The 24,977-nt window shown below is 33.4% G+C and overlaps 1 protein-coding gene across 1 annotated transcript in view; it reads right to left on the reverse strand.

Moving 5' to 3' along the window:
* Positions 1-2,211: 2,211 nt before the first annotated feature.
* Positions 2,212-24,977, reverse strand: part of Spag6 (sperm associated antigen 6) — a 64,618-nt gene continuing 41,852 nt past the window's right edge. The window contains exons 5-11 of the mRNA XM_076831648.1: positions 22,877-23,082; positions 21,854-22,027; positions 20,535-20,687; positions 17,933-18,124; positions 10,892-11,008; positions 8,459-8,604; positions 2,212-3,016 (exon numbers count right to left, since the gene is read on the reverse strand). Of these exons, the coding sequence (XP_076687763.1) occupies positions 2,947-3,016; positions 8,459-8,604; positions 10,892-11,008; positions 17,933-18,124; positions 20,535-20,687; positions 21,854-22,027; positions 22,877-23,082 (1,058 nt within the window). The 3' untranslated portion in view covers positions 2,212-2,946. The remainder of the gene's footprint in view (positions 3,017-8,458; positions 8,605-10,891; positions 11,009-17,932; positions 18,125-20,534; positions 20,688-21,853; positions 22,028-22,876; positions 23,083-24,977) is intronic.

Genomic DNA, 24,977 nt, shown 5'->3' on the forward strand with positions numbered 1-24,977 from the left:
TTAGCCTATGAGGCATCTTCAAAACAAAATAACGTAAGTATTTTGATTTCCACAAAAGTAGTGTATGGACAAATCTAATTTTAGAAGTCAAAAGTCTTTTAACCAACTGGTATATGCAACAGTTACAAAGACTGTCACTTGATCCTTTCAAACCAGTATTTCCTGAACAGTGGTTTTATGGCAAAATCAGTCCCAACATTTGCTAGCACCTATCTTAATCAAAGGGCTGGCTATTTGAAAACACATTAGAAAAATCTTGGAGATGGCCTCACCCAAGAATTTAAAGTCGGGATTTATGTTAAGCAGGACCTCAAATCAAGTTTAGAAATAGGCAAACCTTTCATTTTTTTCTTTAAGGGAAAGGGTTTTCTTTGAGAGGAAAGGGTTAGAAAAACAGGTCAATGTCCTGTAAATATGAGGTTGTCATTTGTTTTTACATGCTAAATTAAATATGCCTGTTTTGTGTTCAGTGTCTTGTGGCTGTTCTACTTTCCATGTCTGGGGAAATGTGTTTATATTAGAAAACTCCATGAGGGCAGGAAATGTAGTTTTTCTTTATCATAAATCATCTGGCTGAAACTCTACTTATCCAAGAGTGTGGTACATGAAGGGATAATGCACAATTGCCCATCAAAATGCGTAGACTGTCATTGACTATCAGATTTCCTATAAATCACACATCATGTTTATATAAATTGAACATTTGCAAAATGGTTACATGAACCATTACAGGTTATTTTCATAAGCATCCTTAAAGTATGCTGAACAAGTATTTATCAGGCTTACCACTTAACAGACTAGTTTCTAGATTAGTTTCTTAAAGAGATGTTTCAACATCTCTTTCAGGTACTAACTCATTTAATCTATGCCCACAAGAGATAAATTGGTTGCATCTATAATAATAAGGTTCAACCAAGTCTATTCCTGAACTGAAGTCCTAAAAACAGTTTGTATCAGTGAAATAATTGAATTTTAAATAAACTGCAAGGGGTTGGGAACAGTGGGACAGCAGTTAGTTTACATGGAGAATTGGAATTGGTACAACTCAAACCAGGAACAAAAATATCAGAGGATATCATCAATGAGAGACACTATTTTTGCTCTAACACAAATGAAAAAGGTTTTTTTTTATTAAAAAACAAAGTAAAGAAAGCTTCATGTTGTTTAAAGTGTTTTATGTCAAGAAACACTTCAAAGCATAAAACTTCCAAATTGTGTATGATCAAATTACAAACACACCTGAATAGTATTAAATATTTATTACTTTCTAGTTTAGTTCTATATTTTATATGTATGAAATGATGCATAATATTTTTTCATATCAAATACAAAGCACAATGTCAAGAAAACACAGGACAGTCACCATTCCAATCATATCTGAGGATGTTTTAACCTATATGAACTAGTTTCCATCATTACCAACACAGTCATCATAAGAAAAACAGTCTTAAAAAAAAAGATAAAAACTACTTTTACTTTATCAAGTTATTAAAGGCTTATAAGACAAATGAGATGGGAGGAAAGAAGGTAAGTTATAAAATTGGTAATAAAAGTTACACTTTCTGACACAAGGAGTGAAAGATATTGCTACAAGAAAACAAAACAGGCCCCAGAAAGTATTTAACAATGAATCCAGGGACTGGAGGTGTAGCTCAATGGGAGAGCACCTATTTAACATGTGCAAGGCCATGTGTTAATCCCCAGACTAAAACAAAAAAATGAAATCCCTTGGCAATCCTAGCCTGTCATGAGGGGGGAAAATGGGACAATCCTTGGGTTTGATGAATTTTAAAAGACACAACACTATATAATCAAATAGGCACTATTTGGAAATAATGATGACAAAGATGAGTCCAGAAAAAGCCAAAATTAAATGATTAGGTTCCTTTTGTGGGAGGTGGGGAGTGAAGAATCCAAAAAGGAAACCTGAAAAGAAAACCAGATTGGACCCATGGTGTCCCGGGGGCTCTCCAGGTTGTCACTTTCTCTGAAAGTCTCCCAGAAAGATCACCATAAACAACATTCCTTTTAGATTTAAAGGCACATACAAAACAAGACTCCCAAATCCAAAGATTCCCCAAAGTCAGAAAAATACTAGATAAGGAAAAAAAACAAAATTTTAATATTCTTTTATTTAAAATTTTATTAAAATACTCTTTAATCCCTTTACAGCTTCCTAAGTGAAAATGTATGTAAATTTGAACCTATAGGTATTCTTTACAAATTATTCCCTTAAATCCCTAAAAAACATGTAGCTTTGAAATTTGGGAAAGTGAACAAGCTAGAACAAGGGAATACTGACAGCCCATTTTTTATGCCTGCTTCCTTGTTTATTCATGAACAAAGCTAGCCCTGTGTAGGATAAGGAACACTTTAGGTAAAAAGAACTTCCAAATGTTGTGATAAAGAGAAGGGCCTTCTTAAATTCTTAACCTGACAAGTTATCCCTAGATTCTGTGAGTTTAATGCATCTATGCAACCAGCACTGGGGTCCTGTATTCCCATCATCAGTTTCTCTTTTAACTATTTTTCTTCTAGATCCTAATGTGTAATCTGCAAGATCAGTTTTTCCTTGCCAAAGGAAGTTGGCCAAAAAAACATTGAACGTTATCTCTTACTTCTGTGTAGTTGGAGGGGGTGTGTATGTTTGAGTGCTGTTTAGCAGAAAAATAACAGATACCTTAAAAACCCTTTTATGTCTTTTTAAATCTACCTTTAGAGCAAATACAAATTCTATGCATACAAATGAATATGGATATTTCCTCATGTATTCAAGCTACTAATTTTTAAAGTATTGCATAAATTTAGAAAATATTATCTAAAGGTATGTCACATTGAATAACTCTAGAATGTACTTAAGTTTGAATATTTATAAAGAACTTTAACAATTATAACAGTAATCACAAATTCTCTGCTGTGAATTTGAGTATTAATATATAACTTTGTTTAGTTGATAAGTGGTTGATAGCTGTCCACTCTCTGCAGAAGTGTCTCTGAATATCCAGGGGAATAGTACCTGGAAAAGAAAATTTGCTATTAGATATTTATTAAAGTCAGCACAGTGGTCATAAAAAAATTATTTAAGGAGTTTATCTGAAATAATTCTGTGAATAAAGCCTCACATAAACCCTGAATGATTGTGTTTTAGTAATGCTTTATGAATCAGTTTAGAGAGACTCAAAGAAGAGAGTGTCAGTTCACAAATAGCAAAACACTTAAGGAATATAAATATAATGGCAAAAGGGATGTCTTCCAAGTACGAACCTTTGATCCAGTGACAGTATCTTATTATAGAGACTTTATTATATCAATGTTGCTTTAAGGGTCATAGCTGATATATTTTTTCATAAATCAGACTATATAAATTATTATCAATAATCAAATTCCACATTGCCTTAGAATTCATTTCTTAGTGTGTGTGTATGTGTGTGTGTGTGTGTGTGTGTGTGTGTGTTACTGGAGATTGAACCCAGGGCCTTGCACGTCTGAAGCAAAGTGTTCTGCCTCTGAGCCACATCCCTTATGCTGCCAGCCCTCTTAGTGTCTGCCCATAAAAACAAAAATTGGGGGGGAGTAGAATTCATTTTGAAGAAGTATTTAATAAATGGTTTACAAATATTTATATCATATATATTTAGAATTAACCATTTTCATTAGTTCTTGGGCATATTTAGTACTATGAATTTATATCTATACACTGAACATTTTATAAAATTTTTAATGTAAAAGTATTAAATATATTGATTAATACATTGTTGGATGTTTGATATGCCTGGAAAAAATTTGCATGTATGTAAAAACATGTCAAATAAAATTTGTCAGGCATTCTAGAATATGAAATAGATTTAAAAATCTAAAGTATAATTTAAAATTTTCCAATACACTCAAAATAATTAAGCTTCTGAAGTGTTTTCTCTAGATAAAACCTATTGTTAGGGATTTGCTTTGCCCTTTGTTACTTATCTTTATGCCTAGATGCTTGACTTAAAAACTCATAATTTGTATACACTTATTTGTTCCACAATTTGTCAAGTTAAGCTGAACAAAACAGGGATGTGTTTTCTCAGTAGTATACTTACACACAGTCATAATTAAACAGAACATACATATATACATACATACATAAAAAGCTACCTTAAAAAATGTTTCTCCTCAAAAGGCCTGCTAAGCTTGAAAAAAATATTTCACCAATGGATTTCTTTGAAGTGTTCTTGTGCTGAGGAATTCACAAATATTTCTCTCCTGGTCTGAGTTAGTCACAAATTTTAAAGCAGGCCTCACTTTCCTAAGCCTTATAAATGTGTCAGACACAAGAAAAGTACATTTTGTATAAATGCAAGAAGTTTGCTGGGCAGGGAGGCATACATTAATAATCCCAGCTATTTGGGAGTGGATGAAGGAGGATCACCAAGGTTGAGGCCAGCTGGACAACTTAGCCAGACCTTGTATCAAAATAAAATAAAAAGAGCTGGGGATGAAGCTCAATAGCAGAGCATTTGCCTAGCATGTGTGACCCTGGGTTCAATCATCAGTACTGCAAGAAAATGAAGGCTAGAAACAAAATTTTTTTTTTTTAATCTTTAAAATTGCACTGTTTAATATGATAGCAACCACCCACATGTGGCTGTTGAGTACTAGAAATATGGCTACTGTGTTTGAGGAACTGAATTTTTAAATTTAATCTCAAATTCAAAATTGGCAATTAAATTATTGAAAAACAATTAGGTATATTTAGAATATCTGAGTCTACTTTTTAAGTGCAAATTTTACATAATCTAAATATAGGTCAAGTATTGCCAGTGAAATTTAGCATCTGAATTAAGATGTGCTGGAAGCAATAAAATATTTCTAAAATATAAAGTAACTTATTTATAATCTTTTATATTTGATTACAAGTTGAAATAAAAACATTTGGATATATTTTTGACTAACAAAAATATATCACTAGAATTTATTTACCTTGTTTTGTTTTGCATTTTTTAATGTAGCTGCAAGATATTTTGGCTCACATTATATTTCTATTGAACATTGTTGTTTTATAATAAAGACCCTCAATAAATCAATTAGGATCTGCCAATAATTCTTGAGGTTTTCCTTGGCTCCAAACTAACTGCCATTGCTGTACCTCTTTCCCAGAGATCTCAGAAACCTTATGATCCCCACAGAAAAGAAAATGTGCTGGTCACTTTCTCCCCTTACCCTTAGCAGAGTAGACACTGAGCACTGCCTAACTTCCCATAAGTGCATACAGATGTGTCTCAGAATATAGGTCTATAAATAAATATATATATTCTAAGTTGTTCATTAGTTGTCAGAAAGTCCTGTTTCAACTATAGTCTATCTGATGTTAAGGAATTCAAACAGATTTTCATCAGGAAAAGTGGAGCTCTACCTTAGCAACCAAATGCAATCTAAATCAAACCAGAATAATCTTATGTCTTTTATTAATGCCAAAAGAAAGAAAAATTTGCCTGATATGTTTTTTCATCAAAACAGTGAAAAATAATAAATGGCCAAGAACTGCTACATAGTTTCTCTAATATTATTATAACATTATATTTGATTTAGCTGATAATAATGTTTATCTTCAAGAGAACGAAAAATAGAATAGGGTTGCAAAAAGAGGATGATAAGAAATACTTACTGGATTGAATTTTTATGTGTAAACCCTTTAGCTAAGCATTCTTCTTTAATTCTATGAAACAGGTAATTATCTACATTTTACAGATGCAGAAACTAAGGCTAAAAGGTTTAAATATTATATCCAAGGTCACACAGTAAGCAGATGAAACTAAGACAGACACCTAGGTTTGTTTGACACTTAAATCTGAGCATGCAGCCGTAGTTCTCATCAAAGAAGCAAAATGAACGCACCCAAAAGAGCAAGAAATTCCTTCCTCTCACTTGTCAACCACTGCTATTCTGACTTACCTCTATAAACACTCTTTAAGAATGGAAGTGAATTAACTTTATATAAGACCTATATAAAATTGTATCATAGCAACATTATTATATTGTTTTGAAACAGAAATATACAGAATGGCAGACAGTGCTCAGGCATCCTTCCCCAGATGAGATGGTTACCAAAAATCCACTTCCCCTCCCCAGTGTGGACAGAGATACAGAACACAAAGGAGTTTTTAAAAACACTTGACTGTGGAGTGGGCCCAGCCTAGACCTTAGGTCTTCTAAGGCCTACCTTAAAGATTACTAAAATTGGCAATATGAAATAAATGTTTAGGCTAATAATAGATGACAATGTATCTACTGATCATCTTTTCTTACATTAGTTCTAAAAATTAGCTATAAAAGTTCTAAAAGTTGTCATCAAGTGATTCTTGGGAAATAGATAATTGCAAAAATAGAAACATTTTAAAATATATTTGTCTATTTTCACAGAAAGACAATGTTTCAAAGATTCTATAAAACACTATAGAAGCTAATGCTTAAAAAAACACTAGAAAAATTTTAAAAGTCAGCCAACCAAAATTCCTCAAAATAATTACTAATTTTTAAAAGGACACCCCAGATGACAGAATTCAAGTTAACTTTTACAATGGTATTTTTACAATGCACCAGATTATTATTATTATTATTATTATTATTATTATTATTATTTTGTACCAGGGATTGAAGTCAGGTCCACTGAGCCACATCCCCAGCCCTTTTTTATAGGGTCTCACTAAGTTGCTGAGGCTGGTTTTGAAGTTGTGATCCTCCTGTCTCGGCCTCCCAAGCCACCAGAATTATAGGCCACCATGCCCAGCCAGATTATATTCTAATTGGACAGTTTTTAATTTCCCCCAGTGCTCATTTTAAAAATATGGCTTAAAAGGAGTAAAAAGAAAACTTTGATTTAAGAAAGTACCTTACCATTGATTAATTCTAACACATAATTCCATTTTGGAATCTTTTAATTTGCCTTTTTCCCCCAATTTTTCTTTAATTTTGTTTTTTAGAAAATTGAATTGGGAGTTATCTTAAACATATAAAACAGCATTCTTCCTGCAGGGACAGATATCCCAAGTATAAAAATTAATGTAACAATATTAATAAAAGATTTTTTATTTATAAAATGCTGAGCCAGCAGCATTTTATCACTAAGCTACACTCCCAGCCTTTTTATTTTTTATTCTGAGGCAGGGTCTCACTAAGTTTCTGAGGCTGGCCTTGAACTCAGGTTTATCCTGCCTCTGTCTTCCAAGTCACTGGATACAGGTTATACCACCACACCCAGCTGAAAAAAGATTTTTATAATCCCAAATTTAGTGGTTTCATACATATTTTATGCTACACAAAAACATTTGTATATTCTCTGTATAGTAATTATACATGTTATGATATATTGCTCTTCTGATTAATATTTTCAAAGCTGGTTTATTGGAACTCTTTTGGGAAAGGAGTTTGCATAAGCCTCCCAAAAGTACATAAACTTTCAACTCATGAAAGAGTTTTCTATCTGAATATACATGAACAGAAAACACATTTTATCTTAACTTTTTTTTGTGCTTTAAAAATTGTTACCATATTATTAAAAATTATTGATATTAAATAGAATAAACTAATGAAAGTTATAAATTATATATATGCTATAACATAAAAAACTGCAATTTATATTTTCCAGTATTAGTGAAGAAAGAATTTAGCATAAGATTACAAAACTATAAATAAATATACCTTTTAGTCTTCATTCTTTGTGAGCATTTTTCAAAATTCATTTGTTTAATTCATTCTATTATTTTCTTGGTAAAATTGCTTGTATTTATTTTGGGTTTAATGGTATAGTTTTCCATTGGGCCTACAAGAACTGAGACTTGGGTTTAATGCTTGCAAATCAACTTTATTTTAAAAATGTTTTATCTGGGCTGGGTGTAGAGCACTTGCTTAGAATATGTGAGGCCTTGGGTTCTATCACTAGCACCACAAAAAATAAAAATAAAAATAATCTTGAACATAGCTTCCTATAAGATTACTCTGAGATACTGGCATGTCAGCATATCATACATATTATTTATGTATTTTTTCTCATGTACATAGTAACTCTGTTTTTATTACTCAACATTATTATCTACAATAATATTTCCATTAATGTAATGTGAGCTTAAGAACACACAGGGAACTATGAAAGTCACAATCTATAGGCTTCTTCAAAAACAGGTATTCACAATTTAAAAACAGTTTAATTTAGACTCTGTATTTGGTTATTCCTTAGTAGCATATATTAAATTAGTGTATCAATGCCTTAAATAATATTCCAGGTTGATTTGGAAATGTATAAATCAGAACATAATTCAATTTGAAGAGGGTTAAAAAGAGATCAAGAGAAAAGTCAAGGTATCCACTGGCCTTATGTAGTATTTCAAAGTACACATTTTGAAAAGTGGATATAAAATCTAGATTTGAAACCAAAAACACTACAACATATAATACTGAACTTTTTTGAAGTCCATATTCTCACCTCACAATTTCCTCTGGGTAACAATTGTTGATACTGTTGATATATTCTTGAAGGAGAGAACCAGGTTCTGCTTTTATCTCTTGAACCTTTTTTAGTCCACCACTTGTTACAAAAAGTCTTCGAGCTTTGCTATCATGTGGTAGCACCTTGAAAGTAAACAAATAAAAATGTCAGCTCTTCTTTTCCAAGTTAGATCATTGCTACCAAAAAAGCAATAAAGTATCCCAAAAATGTAGAAGAAAATGTACACCCGATATATTTATAGAATTGTAAGCCAAAATCTGCTGATAATTGGAAGTAAAATGCACTCCTTCTATAAGTGCATTAACTTTTTATGTTGTGGAGATGGAAGAAAGGCAATGAATATGAGCAAAAACATTGGTGTTCTACTCGTAAACATAAAACATAAAGTTTACACTCATTTAGGGTGTCTCTACTACCTATGAAATTGAAGGCAAGCTCTTTAACAAAGCAGGAAAGGTCTTCTGGGGCCCAACTCCTATACTCCTCTCTAGCTTCCTTACCCACCAATCTCCACCCTAAATTTTGCTTCAGTAACATCAAAGTGTGCATGCTGTGTTATTCCTTGCCTTTGCCCATGCTGCATCCTCCCCCTAGAATACCTTTAACACTCCACAAGCCTCCCCTGTTTTGCCTGATTGACTCATAGTTTTAAGATTTTGCTTGAATATTATTTCTTTAAGAAGGCTCTAAGAAAATTAAAAATTCTGCCTGAAGTAAATGTACACATCTGCAAAAGTATATGATACTTGCCCTTAATTAATTGTTTAACTGATTTTTATTTACTGATTTTGAACTCTTAGCATAGTGTTCATTTTCATAGCAAGTTCAATAAAACTACAATATCTTCTTGCTCATTAGACTAAACAATTAAACTACAATATGACTTTCAGAAACAATGTCAACTATCCATTTTCAAGAGTTGATGACTCTTGTCTATAGATGATTCACTCAGCACCTTACCCTTAGATAAGGTAGATGACCAAATCAGCTAGTGAATTTCTTACTTAGCACCCAACAGTACACAAAAATGAAGAAATGAATTTTTTCCCCATGCAGTACTTTATAGTCTTTTCTCTACATTAGTTGGTTAGTGGGTTTGTCAAAGAAAATATGCCATTTTATCTCCCACATCCCATATAACTAAGAGGAAAAAAAAGTTTCATTATTTTCTTGAAAGGAAAAACAGAGCATAGGGGTCTGATGCAAAGAACTGTATCCTGAGGTAGCTTCAGAGATAACCTCTGCTTTCCAGTATCTGTGGCACTTGAGGGTCAGCCAAGTTCTGGGGATCCTGGAGAGACTCAAGAACTAAGGGCTGTTAGTAAAGTCTACCTTTTCTATGAGTATCTAAAATGTAGAATGTACTTAAAAGTTAGAACATACACTTTTTGTTCATTATTTGTAGAAATATGCTATACAACAGTAGTACTGCATTTATGTAGCATTAAAACTATTAAAATGAACTTGCCCTCTTCCCTAATTTAAAAAGTGATTTAATTAGCCATAATCAATCTCATTTAATCTTTACATTGATCATATGAAATAAAAACCACTATTCTTCTCACTTTACAGGTAGTCAAATTAAGGTTTAGAGAGGTCAAGACTTTAGTAAAGAATTAGTGCTATTAAGTAGCACACGTACATACTTCAGTGCCTGAGCCTGTATGCATAAGCACTGTGGTATATACCTTGCTGACCTCATTTTCTTAAGTCAAACATATGAAGATAATTTAACTTATTCTTGATGGCTTAGGTCGCTATCCTGACCGCCGATGACTGTGTCATACTGCTTTTCTCTTCTATCCCTGGCTATCAGTAGTCAACTCTGCCGGCCCACTTCTAGCAGCTTGACCTTTCTCCCTTACTACCACTTACTATCACTTAATCTGAAATGATCTTAGAAATGTGACAGCTACATTTGTTAAAATTGTTCATGAAAAAAAGTCAGTAGGTTCCAAATGACTGTCTGAGGGCATCTGTAGTAAAGTGCACGGACTTCGTGAAAAATATTTCAGTGGCTCAGAGACATCTTTCTTTTTCTTGATAAGATCTTTGCCATGTTCCCAGGTGAATGAAACTAAAAGACATTGGGAAAACTACTAAAAGTTACTTATCAATATATATTATCTGTATTACAAAGTGTTTATGTGTTGACATACCACTTACTTCCTGAGAATACTTAAAATGACAGTATAGAAACTGCGAAAAGAGTGGGAAAGAAGGAAGTGTTTTATTTACATGTGGACGTTACTAGACTGTACTATCCGTGTCAATACAGAGAGTTAAGTAGTAAACCCCAGACCCCATCTTAAAGAAGAAAACAAGTTAACAAACAACAACAAAAAAAACAAGTCAACAAATCATTTTTATTTTCTTACCCTTCTTACAGGCTAAAAGAGCAATTCTTACCTTACTGAACTGTCCAACTACATGCTTCAGAATATTGGGAGGAGCATCGTACAGAAATGGTTCAAGGGCTGGTAGATAGGTGCATTTTTGTAGGATACTTTTAATGGCTTTTTTGCTCTATTGAAATACAAAGCAAAATGCATATGAAATTGAGTAATCAATGAAAGTTTCACAAAAATTCATGTCATAAATTCCTGGAATTTGAAAATGAAATCAATTTCCCGGTCTAACCTGCAGTTGCTTCATTTTTAAAAATAACTGGCTGACAAACTCCTATTTTTGATTGGTTTTACTATAGAATACCCTGACAGCTGTCTTTCTGTTAAACCTCAAAATATATACTGTTTATAGAGTTCTTAAAATATCTATCAGGAAATTAAAATTATGAAGCATAAAATTATAGACTATAAATTAATATGTGTTTATTATTAGTATAACATTTGTATATATGAAACTATGATAACTAATATATCCTATTTCTCCCAATCAATAAATATGAGAAAACAATGTGTTTTATTGTAGAATGACATTATCAGACATTCTGTATTCTCCAAAAGAATCCATGGTTTATACATATGTAGTTAGAAATATCTGCTGTGTGTATTACTCAATGCATATCTGCAGAAATGTGGCTATAGCTTATGGGAAGAAATTTCCTCATCCTTTATGGAAGCAAAACAGATAGGATCTATTCAGCTGTCAAGAAAAACTCATCTCAACAATAGGAAGTGGATCACCTACAAACAAAATATCAGGTACCACATGGTACTCCCCACACACACCCAGAATTCTTCCATATTTCTTTCTTTCTTTTCTTTTTTTTTTTTTTTTTTTGGCACCTGGGATTAAACTCGGGGACATTTGGTCACTGAGCCACATCCCCAGCTCTATTTTGTATTTTATTTAGAGACAGGGTCTCACCATTGCTAAGGCTGGCTTTGAACTAGTGATCCTCCTGCCTCATCTTCCCAAGTTGCTGGGGTTACAGGTGTGTGCCACCACACCTGGCTCTTCCATAGTTCAAAGTGACACCACATGGTGCTGCTCCCTGCCATAGCATTGCTGAAGGAAAGTCCTGATGTGACTATAGCACATCACTGCAGCCAGCTCTGAAGCCATGGCTGGTTGTGAGTTTGTTTCCTTGTATTACAGCCTGTCCCTTTCATTTTGGAAAGTTTCACAATTGTGTCTATGTATAGATATTTTCCACTGGAATTCCACATCTGCTTGTATATGGTTTTGTGCTTCAGTGCATCCATACAGATTTGCTCTGTTTAACCATTCTCTCTCTGAGGGCTTAGTCAACCTGGTCTTCTGAGATTGTAATCTTGTTATTGAATGTTTAGCAATGCTCTTGAAATGCAGAAACATTTTAATCTTCACATTACTTTATAACTGTTAATGGATTCAGCAAAAACATTCAATCTATTTGTGCTACCAGTAAAGGATCTCTTGAATTTAAGATTTCTCAGAAACCCAAATAAAGTAGTCTTGTATAACCTCTTATCTTTTAACACATTTGTCTTCAAACATTGTTTTATAAATTAGATTAAATAAAGGAAGGAATGTAAGAAATGCAGCCCCCTCTTTACCTCTAGTATAAGTTAGAATTGAACTCTCAGTTCCCAATATACCTGGTTATACTGTTTCTTTGTGACCATCTTAAAATCATGGTGACCTTCACAGCCAACAAATTTAACTTACCTGCCATTGGTGACAAAGCCTAGTAACTGTAGAGCAGAGATCACATCCATTAAACTACAAAGACATCCTTTCTGTCTTTCTCTCTCTCTCTTTTTTTTTTTTTTTTGGTGCTGAGGATTGAACCCAGGGCCTTGTGCATGTGAGGCAAGCACTCTACCAACTGAGCTATATCCCCAGCACGCCTTCCTCTAATTCTAATAGTTCCAAATTGACAATGCACTGTGGAATTATTAATCAAAAACTCTTAAAAAGAGTCTAATGACACTAGAAATTCACTGAACATTACTATCCTTCATCTGGAAGAAATAAACTCAACTTATAGTTATATTATTACAGGTTGGAATGTATGTCATAATTTATAATCAGCTATTTATTCAACATGAAGGAAATATGAGTTAATTAAGATTTTGTTTACATGTCTATTTCTGAGTTTAAGATCTTTAACTTTTCAAGATACAATTTATATATAATAAATTCACTGGTTTTTAAATACACAATTCAATTAACTTTATAAATCTACAGAATCATGTGACCATCTCCACAATCTAATTTTAGAACATTTCATCATCCCTAAAAGAGTCTTAGGCCCATTTGTAGTCATTCCTCATTCCCACCTCCACTTAGCCCCACCATCTTCAGGCAGCTACTAATCTACTTTCTGTCTATATAAATTTGGCTGTCTGGACAATTCATATTAATTAAATCATGCAATGTGTAAACTTTTGTGCTTGGAATATTTCACCATGTAGAATGTTTGTGAACTTCTATCTATGTTGTAGCATGTATCATTGCTTTGTTCTTTTTCATCATCAAATAGGATTCTATTATATGGATTTATGACAATTTGGTCATCTATTCACTAGTGATGGACATGTGGGCTTTATCAACTTTTGGCTATCATGATAATAATGCTATAAAAATTTATATGCAAGTCTTTATGTATACAAGTGTTTTCAGTTCTCTTGGGTAGATATCTAAGATAGAACTTGTTGGGTAATGGTGATATGTTTATGTTTAATATTTTGGAAAACTACTAAACTGTTTTTCAGTATAACCACAACATTTTATATTCCTACTAGCAATGTAAGAGGATTCAAGTTTCTCCACATGATAGTCAATACTTATTGTTGTCTGGGCAAAGGTGTAAATAGTTATTTCTGCAAAGAAAACATACAAATGGCCAAAAAGTATACGAAAAGATTTTCAGCATCATTAAACATTAAGTAAACACAAATCAAACTGCAATGCAATACCAAACCACAACCACTTAGGAAGGCTATAATCAAAAATAAGGATAATAAGAGCTACCAGGAATATGGAAAAACTGGAATCCTCTTATATTTGTGGTGGGAATATAAAATGGTATGGTTACATTGGAAGAGTTTGGCAGTTCCTCAAAATATTGAAGTTACCCAAGACCCAAGAGGTATATACCCAAGAGAAATGAAAACACATCCACACAAAAACTTGTACAATAATATTCATAGCAGCCTAATTCATAATAGTCAAAGAGTAGAAATAATCCAATGCCCATCAATGGGTGAATGGATAAACAAAATATGGTATATTAATACAATGGAATATTACTTGAAAATAAAAAGGAAAATACTAATATATGCTATAATGGAGGAATCTTAAAACTCACACTACATAGTAAAAAACTTAGACACAAAAGGCCACATATGCTGTATGATTCCATTTAAATTAAATGTCCAGACAACAGATACCAAAAGTAAATTTTAATGGTTGCCTGAGGCTATGCAGAGGGGATGTGGAGTGAGTGCTAAGGGCACAACATTTCTTTGGTGTGGAATAAAAATGTTCTAAAATTAGTTTATGGTGATGGTTTCATAATCTTGTAAGTATACTATAAATCATTGTAGTATATATAAATCTAATTGGGTAAATTGTATGGTATGCGAATTATATCTCAACAAAGCTGCTAAAAAATGTAAAGTGGGCCTGGGGTACAGGGTTCAGTGGTGGAGTAGCTTGCCTTGCTTGCAGGAGTCCTGGATTAAATCCCCAACACTATGCAAAAAATTAAAAAGTGAGGATGGAATAACCACAAACACAAAAACACAATAGCTACATTAAATATATTAGAAATAATTTTATAATTAAATACAATAAACTGATTCAAATGCCCCAAGCTAAAAATGGAACATTTCAATGATGCCTCTAAATTAAAACAAATGAAAATGAAAATGTCTAAATGTTTTCACAATAAATACAGATCAGTTTATTAGATCAAAGATTTTTGTTTCGTTTTGTGTTGCTTTGATTAAGGTATTTTGGAATAACATAAGAGTAGACAAATAATAAGGCTAAGTGACAACATGAGAGAAATTCTATGAGGCTGCTCATTGGTTCTGCTGGACTGGAACCAATTAGGGAATGCTTACAGAAGCTGACATGCCTTTGGGACAAAATGAACTTCAACATGGCCTTGTAATTTGAAAGCTGCCACAGATTAACAAATGAGAAATGCCACTAGAGAGTTCCTTGTGTTCTTGGATACACTTTTCCCTAGTGGGAGAGGGTCAAATCAAACAGGCTTGAATGGACTTCATTCTTAAGCCACTAAAACAACAACTGGTACAATTCAAGAGAACTTGGGAAAGAAAAAGGAATGATTAAGTCCCTACAATAAGAAAATATTCAGATGGACTTCAAGTCTTGGGAAGATTGCTAACAGGATAATGCCTTATAAAGATCCACTTTTTAATTTAGTACCCAGTGTATTTCCTGAAAGTAAATTCTGTGTCACATAAAAGCAGAAGGAACTGTAGTATTAAGTTAACCTATTAAAGCCACCTACGATAAACTAAAACATGATAAAGGTTATCTTGATTTAAAAGGTGAAGTTTTCTAATTTATTTTATTCCAGTGATATTTACATAATAATATTTAAAAGCCAAGCTATATAAACTTAGGTATATACTACTAAGTGACTACTTAAAAGGGTTTCTCAAACTATAATTACTATTAACTCCACCATTAATCATTCATGTTCTATTACATGTATTATTTCATTTTATTTCCAAAACTTAAAACAAAAGTTGTTAAATGCAGGAATCTGAAAGAATAGAGATTATTTTTAAATATTAATAAATTATCTATTAATAATCTCTAAATTGAACACAATTACTATTACAGCCTAGGCCCAGTTTATGCCTGCAGAGAAGGCCAAGAGTCATTGGATCACTGGAAATAAGGGAAGGGGAATGAGAAATGAGGAGAACTAAGGAAAGAAAAGAAGTACAAGAAGTTGGGGAGGAGAGGAGAAAAAAGGAAAAATAATGATAATGGGTTAACAAATATGAGGTTAAAAGAGGATGACATACATAGATTGAAATTATGTATGTATACACACACCTGGACAAAGGTATATGGGTGTGTGCATAGACAAATCAAAACTGGAAATGGAGTTGTGGCTTCTTATCAGAAATTCAAAGAATCAGAGACCTGTTGAACTAGAATAGACCTTAGAGAACACAATCTTTTTCTCTCTACCAAGCACTGCCAATATTGTCTCAATGTTGGGGTCATGTGAAGGAAGCCTTAAATCTATTAAATCACTGCTTTGATCTGTTTTACAAATTGAAAAAAAAAAATGTCAATCTTGGAAGTCAACTTCCTTCAGTGTATTTGTAGAGAAATAACATTCAAACATCACCAAGTGAACATAAATTCACTTTTGTAAAACTTTTAAGTCAAATAACTGATTCATTATATATAATTATATATTCATTATATATAACTCTGAGTCCCTAACCTAGGTAGTGTTATTTTCCTGCCTCATTATACCATCTAAAGTTATGTTTTAGTAAATGTGTTTTCCTATTTGTTAATTTATTTTGGGTTTTTTGTTTGTTTGTTTTTTGTTTGGTACCAGGGATTGATCTCAGGGGTACTCAACCACTGAGCCACATCCCCAACCCTATTTTTTGTATTTTATTTAGAGATGGGGTCTCACTGAATTGTTTAGCACCTTAAAGTTGATGAGGCTGGCTTTGAATTCGTGATCCTCCTGTCTCAGCCTCCTGAGCTACTGGGATTACAGTTGTACACCACTGTGCCTGGCATTTAATCTACTGTTTTAACTAAAATTTAAATGTTTGCTAAGCTTCATCCCTAGCCCCTTAATTTTATTTTAAATTGTCTTTTCTATGAGCTTTCCTCAATCCAAGTCAATTCCACAAGCTGCTTTCAAAAAGTTACCTATTTTAACTGGGCAAATAGCTCAGTGCTAGAGTGCTTACCTTGGATGTATAAGGTTCTAGGTTTAATCCCTAGTAACATACACACACAGGTTACATGTTTTCCTAAGAGGAAATACACTGGAAAATATTTTTTCTTTGACGGTATAAAATTATTAAACAATCCATCCTACTTTATATTCAAGTTTTGTATATCACTTTAGTAGCTAGTAATATTTTTTATTAAACTTGCCTATTTAAAAATGATTAAATGAGAAGTGGTACACCCCTTGTAAACCCAGTGACTTGGGAGGCAAAGGCAGGAGGAGTGCAAGTTCAAGGCCAGTCTCAGCAACTTAGTGAGGCCCTAAACAATTTAGGGAAAACCTGTCTCAAAATAAAAAAATAAAAAGGACTGGAAATGTAGCTTAGTGGTAAAGCACACCTGAGTTCAATCCCTAGTGCCAAAATAAACAAAGCAAAAATAAAAATGATTTGGTGAATTTTGTGGATTTTTTTAAAGGAACAAATAGACAAGACATGTAATTTAAAAATCAGGTAGACTTGAAGTTAAGAGAGGTAAAATATATAACTTCAGGGACGCTTTTCAATTAGTTGCCTTACACCCTTGAAAAGCACCTTAAAGTATTTTGGACTAAATTTTTTTAATGTAAAATGGACCAAAGAACTTTCCAGCAAATTCCAACTCAAAAATCCTATTATTCTTTAATTCCTATTTTACAGGAAAAGTGAACAGGAATATAGAAGGCGATAACCAGGCACTCATTTTATAACTTTAGACCCAGATTTCTTTAAATATATCACTGATTTACAGAGACAAGGGTAACCTATTTCTAAAAAAAAGAGAAACCTCAATTCTTCTGATAATTTGTGTATCTTTCTTTCTTTTTTCTTTTAATGAGACAGGGTCTCACTAAGTTACATAGGCTATTCTTGAACTTGCTATCCTTCTGCTTCAGCCTCCCGAGTCGTGTGAGCCACCATGCTCAGCTAAATTTGTATTTCTTGGCTCATAAAAGCAATGTTTCCATAAGGAAAATTAAAATTATGGATTTTTTAAATGAGTCAAAAATCTAACAAATAGTCATATAACCCTTCAGAATACAGCACTTACTTTCACTTGTAGATCCTCAGAACTCTCAGGTGACATGTACAAAGAAAGCAGAACTGGCAAAGTATTTGTGACGGCGACAGCCCGTGCATGTTCGGGAGTGTGTCTCCCAATCTGTCCTAAGGCCCAAGCAGCAGCAGCCTTAATATGATCTTCTGGTTCTTCTGACAGGCAGACTGACAACTGGGGTACACCCTGCAGCGGTGATCAAAAGAGCAAGTGTTATAAATCTAGAGCAGGATTAAAGAGTCTTCTGTGTCTTTCAAACATTAGAAGAAATCATTTCAGCCTTGATCCTTTTTTTCCTAAATGGTTCAATAAATGAGCACATCACAGGGGCTGTCATTTCTTAAGTCAATAAAATCACTAGAACTAAATTACCTTAATTATCTGTAACAATCCAACTTAACTACGAATATCTCTACTAGCTTTTACCCCCCAAATAGAGGGACATTTAACCAAACAATAGATGTCACAGACTAGGCAAAACCAGATTCCACTGTGACAAATTAAAAATGTTTAGGATCTTAAAATGTTTTATTTTCCTTTGTTTAAAAAAAAATAGTTAATTTAGAATCTTTAAAAAAAAGTATATTCTTGCCAAGTAAAATACATCTGAGAACAGAATAAATACTAGACTTAAAATGAAATGTCTAAGAAACCTAACTAAATACCTTTAAATGAAATATATCCATTAATATCTTTCCTGAAATAGAATATAAACAATTTTCCATTAATTTTGGTCAACTTTTAAGTTATAGTTTTGCTGATTTTAACATGACTGAATGTCAAAGTAGAAAAGATTATTTTTGTCACACAGATAGCATATGCTCACAGTTTATTCTTAGGCTTCAATTTTATCTAAATAATAAAGATACAATTAACTAAAGAGCCACATCACAGTCCATATAACCAAGAAAAAAATCAAATAACCCCAATCAAATTCTAATTCCAGATTCTGCACAGGGATAATTTTCTAACTAATTTGAGACTATAGTAATCACCTCAAATTTAGTACCACAAAAAAACAGTATTCACGTGGTCATCACCATAGAGAAGGCCCAAATCATCATACCTACTTTTTTCTCTTCCATCTTTTAACTCGGTTATTAAGACCAGTTTCCCAAAGAGAACTGCCATATTTCTTCATTTGCTCTTTCCTACAACTAAAAATGCATGTCTGCCAATACAAAAGGTCAGACCTGTCTTCGCAGTGAAGTGACTGCAGAAAGCCTGTCCTTCTGTGAAAGGAGACTGAAGATTCAGGAGAAAAGCAACCGGGCCTCCACCTGACCCCCAAGCTCTGCCTTATTGGCCTCGACAGTTACGAATAACAAGTGAGATAAGGAGCATGAATGTGCTTCAAAAAATTATAAAGCGTTATTTAAACGTAGGGCGTTATTAATAGTCCCTAAAGAACTACACGGGAAAAGACGAGAGAGCTGCACTACTGGGTGGTGCACCTCTGCTGCTGCCACCTTGATCTTAACTAACTGAAAAACAAAAACCAGGTGGGAGAGGCCAGCAGCAGCCCTAGACCAAAGGGGAGAGCCTCCCGGGCGGCTAGCAGGAGCGGGGAGGCAGCACAGGCAGCTGCTGCGGCCTTCATCCTTCCTCCTACGCGGGAGCTTTCTGACTTTCCACAAAAGAACGGAGGATCAAAAAAACCCAGTAACATTCTTACTGTGACTCTTCCGAAAGCACCACTACTACTCTAGTCTCCGTCACAGCCTGTGGTAATAGAAGAACAAAAGAAAAAGAACAGGATAAAAGGGAGTGAAGCAAAGAATCATCGTGGAATAGGTAGAAAATAAAGATCCGAGACTCCTTTTTATTCTGAGGATTAGCAAGGGATAAAAAAAAAAAAAAAAAAAAAATCCGCATTTCTGTTTAACATACAGCAGCAGGTTTTTTAAGCTGATAAGAAACCCACACCCTAAGGGTCGCCACGCACACAGAGCCTTTGAAGCGTTCTTCAGATCAATATTTATTCATCAACATATTTCGTGAGCACCTACTATGTACCAGGCTGCACCTATGGTGGGTTCATAGAAAGTTGTAAACCGAGATAAGGCAAAATCCCTAGGAAACAAACAACACTGCTGTCTGACCTGTGTTGTGATGGCCTAGTTTGAGAAATTAGTTTATGAAAGTTGAATGAAAATGAATTTAAAAAGGTGTCCTAGCCATTGCCATCTCCTTCCAAATGACAGGAAAGGGAGGAAGAGATGTGTAGACCTCAGAACAGTGAAAATGACTACTCGTCATATAATTTATATTAGTTTTTAACCAAGTTATGCTTTATATGTTTGTAAATACGCACGATTCTGTAAGATACTATTTTCTGTATTTAAATATTACAATAATAATACTCAGACAGTGGATATAAAACTCTGAGTAAAAGTTTAAATTTCTTGTGACCTAAATCTTTCATCAAGGATTGCTTTAGCACTGAAAAACACATTGAAACAACTGAAAATTTTTTCAGATAATTCTTTTGCTCTGACCAGTCATATTTTATATTCTGTGGAAGAGTCTCAATCTGTATAGTTCTGTCTTAGAATATCTTACTGTAATAACTAGGAGAAATGAAGAGCGAACCAACCTTGGAAATGATCACTGCCATTGCTAGATTTTCAGAATGAGCTGCCACATAACCGAGCATCATGATGCCAGGCAGCCTTATATTTCCCTTGCAGGACCCAACACAATCAATCACAGCAGCTACTCCTCCTGCGTTAACTATCAGCTGTGCAAGCTGGAAGAAAAGAACAAGAGCTAGACAATCCGGGCTGGAAAGCATACAATCATCTTTAAATACCAGTGTAGCCACACTTTATTTAGAACCTAAAACAACTAGTAAAACTGAAATATCATTCAGAGAAACTAAGGTATTTAGTAAAGAAATACACAAATATAATAGCCCTGCTAATTCAAACACAAATATACTCACTGTGAGAGTCTTTACTCCTCGGTTTAATTTTTCATGCATCGATGGCACAACTTTTATCCCTATTATAATGGTTGTCAAAATTCCTCACCTAGACACTAAGCCTAGGGCTAGTTCATAACTAGCTAACTACTGAACCCCCAATCACAATGTGTGAGTATGAAGTAGATTAATCACTGAATGCTGAAAGACAATGTCAGTCTTGAAATATGCTAACCTAATTATCCCCCCACCTTTGCTAACAATTATTAGGAGCTGCATGCTCTTCCATTTTTAAAAAATATCAACCAAATAAAGATGAAATAAGAAATGAGACTTTAATGTGTAATGAAATGAAATTTGATTAGTCAAAATATATACAGAAAAAAAGATACAGCTTCAGAATCAACACAGCTTGCTTTGTCTCTAATTCTTTCACATTTAAGAACTCAGATCAGGAAATGATCATGTGAGAACAGCTGATAGAGTGGTCACATTATATCTGTGGACCTTTGTGGTCTATCCCAACCTAGAGGTATACTATTCTGACTACTCCCAGCTGACATAAGATAATAAGGGTAACAGTAGTCCACAGTCCCCACAATCAAGAAATGGGAAGCTGGAAATGATTAAAAACTGAAATTTCAACTCAAACTCCATTATTATGACCCAGTGGTTCTCAAATGGGGGCAATTCTGTCCCCTGGGGGACATTTTGCAACCTATAGAGACATTTTTGATTGTCACCGCTTGTGGGGAGGGGTACTGCTGGCATCCAGTAGGCAGAGCCCATTCTACAATGTATAGCATAGCTCACCACAACAAAGAATCACCTAGTCCAAAGTGTCAATAGTGCTGAGCTGAAAAACCCTGACCTAACTAGATCCTGTGGCACAACCCTCGGGCCCATAAATAAACTGTTTCATCTGAAAAATAAAATTACATATTATTGTATCTTGAAGGTTTTTTTAAAAAAACAAACAAACTTTTTTTCACCTCTGGTGTATGTTTTGCAATCTCTCTAATTAAAGTAGAAGCATTTTTCTTCACATAGTCATCTTTGTCCTTCAGACAGGTAAGTACAACTGGAAAAATCTCTGCTTCAACAACCATTTCTGCCAGATCCACAGAATGTTTTGCAATCTGGCTGAGAGCTGAAAGGATTTGACGCTGTTAAACAAAAACAAATAACAAAAACATTACATAGAATTCCCCTAGTCCACTACAGAGTTCAGATGTAATTTAAATAGCTAAATATTCAAATTCCATTATAAAAAAGGAAAAAATTAAATAATATGACCTAAGGTTTCTGAATTTTGAGACTTTTACATCCTAGTCTTATATTAATTTTTTTAATTCCCTAATTTCTAAATTTGTTCTCTAATTTAAAAATTCTACCTATTATAGATTATAAAAGAATATGACTTTTGATGAAGATAATTTCTTAAGTATAAATGGTAAATTTATGACACGTGATAATTTAGTACAAAAATGGTTAAGCAGAACTAACATTTTTGTTATGATTTGATACCTTTCAAAGAACTTTCTGTTGCTTATTAACATTAATAATTTAAAAATTTTATAAAGTATAAATATGAGAATACAAAAGTAAAAAATGGTGACTATTAACTCAAAAAATGATTTTGGAAAGCTGCAAAGAATACTAACATAAATACGACCATTTTCAAAAGAAACTTGAATATTATGGTGGTGGGCTAGAAAACCTTTAGGTCCCATTCAACCCTGAGATTTGACTCTTTCTTTTAATGGTTAATGTTAACCTCAATGCTACTTCTAATTTTAAATATTGCGGCTAGTTTTCCCAATCACGTCTTTATTTTCTATCATTCTTTTCACATATTAACGAACCATAGAATAATAAGTATACTCATGTCTGTTTTCAATGATAATTTACTAATTATTTTTAGCTGTAGAATATTAATCTGTGCACATTTCCTTTTTTCTTTTTTAGATTGTTAGAAGTCTGGTTTGTTTGTCTCTTGGCTTTTTTATAAATACCTTCAATTTAGCATCAGGGCTGAGGATCATCTGGGCTAAGTGAGCAATCGCTCCTGCGTCCACTACTGTCTGTGCTAACTCCGGAGAATGCTTTGAAATATCACTGAGGGTTGAAGCAGCAATCCTTTTCAAAGCAATTTCTGGCTCCTGGATACAGAGTACTAAAAGAGGAACAGCTCCTGCATCTACCACAGCTTGTGACAGTTCTGTGGGTCCAAGAAAAGTAATTAAGTGAGTATGGGTGACTGACCCTTGTGCAAGCCATTTTTCACCCTGACAGATACAGCAAAGAAAAAAGGGGAGGGTGGACTTCACTCTCTCGACATCTGCATTTCAAATCAGCCTTACTGGTTTCATAAACCATGTGGACCAATCCTGAGCTGAAAAGAACACAGGTCAATAGATGGACCTCCATTTACATGAACACATTTGAGGTAGATTAGGCTGAAATGGCTTGTTATTCTTTTTTTTTTTTTTTTTAAGAGAGTAAGCAGATGTCAGCTGTTTAAGCTCTGACAATTCTGCACTTCTCAATAGGCAAGCATTTTATGCATGGTTTACAATAACAGAGAAAATTAAAGTACCAAAAATTTACCAACCACACTAATTAGGCAGTATTTTGTGCTATTTACGTGAGTAAACATTAACATGAATCTTGTGCCAATAATGTCGATTTTTAAATTCCTTTCATCTTGTAATACTTTTAAAAGATTTTTTAAACACTTTATACAAAATAAAAAGCTGTGTTTTCATTGTGCATTAAAAACACTTTCAAAAACGAGATTTACAACTGATCCACATACTTTTTAAAATATAAATGTTAAGATGAAATTATTCCTTTATCCAAACATTAACTATGTTACATACCAGAAATCAAGTAAATGTCTTTTGAATACACATGTTGATTTACTTGTGTGTCCAAGGATAACAGCTATAAAAATTATACATATTTAATTATAAAGAATGGGAGACAGGCAGGCAGACCCATATAATATGTATATAAAGAATGTCTTTTGAGAAGCATAAAGCACCATACATAGTTACAGATTCTACTCTCATTGCATTCATGGTCTCTTACTGAATCACCTATACTCATTTCTATAAACTCTTCCTTTCAAATTATGCTTTTATTTCTCAGATTTGTAGTTCCCTAACCATAAATAAATGTCTTGTCAAGATAAAATAGCTACTTGGCATATAACTTAAAGTCTTTCATTTGAAGAGAATGTAGTGCTTAATTTGCTAAAAGATTGGTACTATCATATTTTCAAAAAGAAAATAATGTTAGCAAATATAGGTTAGTGTCCAAAACTTGTTTTCCTTAAATTATCATAATGATTTCAATACTGAATAAGCAGTTCATTCATTCTTTCATTAAACAGGTATTAATGAAAGGTTGTTAGGTGCCAAGCTCATTCAACTCTGGGTGCCAACAATACACTTCTGCAAATTAACACTACATTCATTAGCAAATATGCTTCCATTTTTAAAATCCAGTGTGAAATATGGTATGCAGTGGGAAGTTCATATGTAATTTCAAAAACCAAAGAGAAGAGGAAAATGTTTTTTTGTTTTGTTAAGAAGAGGAGCAGAAAGACTGTTACAATCTTGTGTAACAGCTTTGTAACAGGTTCCTCAGAAGTAATCTCTGGGATACCACTGCAATCAAGACAGCAGGCTAAACAGATGATCAATGTTTCCCTCCTGTACCTCACATACACCCCCCACACACACACAAGTGAAGGAATAAAATATAAAGTATATGTAATATCTAAATACAATACACATATTTGCTGTTAATTTTTAACATGGTCCTTAAGAATTCAATTCAATCCAAATTATACAGATGCTGTATGGTAATATCAACTTTATATGTACCTATACTAGAATATAATGGGCTGAATATTTGTATCAAGAAAGTACAAGAATAATTCATCTACTCATATATTTTCATTTTTATACATAGTTTCTAGTAGTTGATACAAGAATATGCAATAAACCACAACTATTTAAAAGTGCTATTAATCAAATCTCAAGGTTCTTTTTAAACACATCTATTATCTTTATAATTTCCATGCCTTTGATCTTTTCCTTGAAGTGA

This window comes from Callospermophilus lateralis, chromosome 13 (genome assembly GCF_048772815.1).
Source record: "Callospermophilus lateralis isolate mCalLat2 chromosome 13, mCalLat2.hap1, whole genome shotgun sequence".
NCBI classification, from domain to species: Eukaryota; Metazoa; Chordata; class Mammalia; order Rodentia; family Sciuridae; genus Callospermophilus; species Callospermophilus lateralis.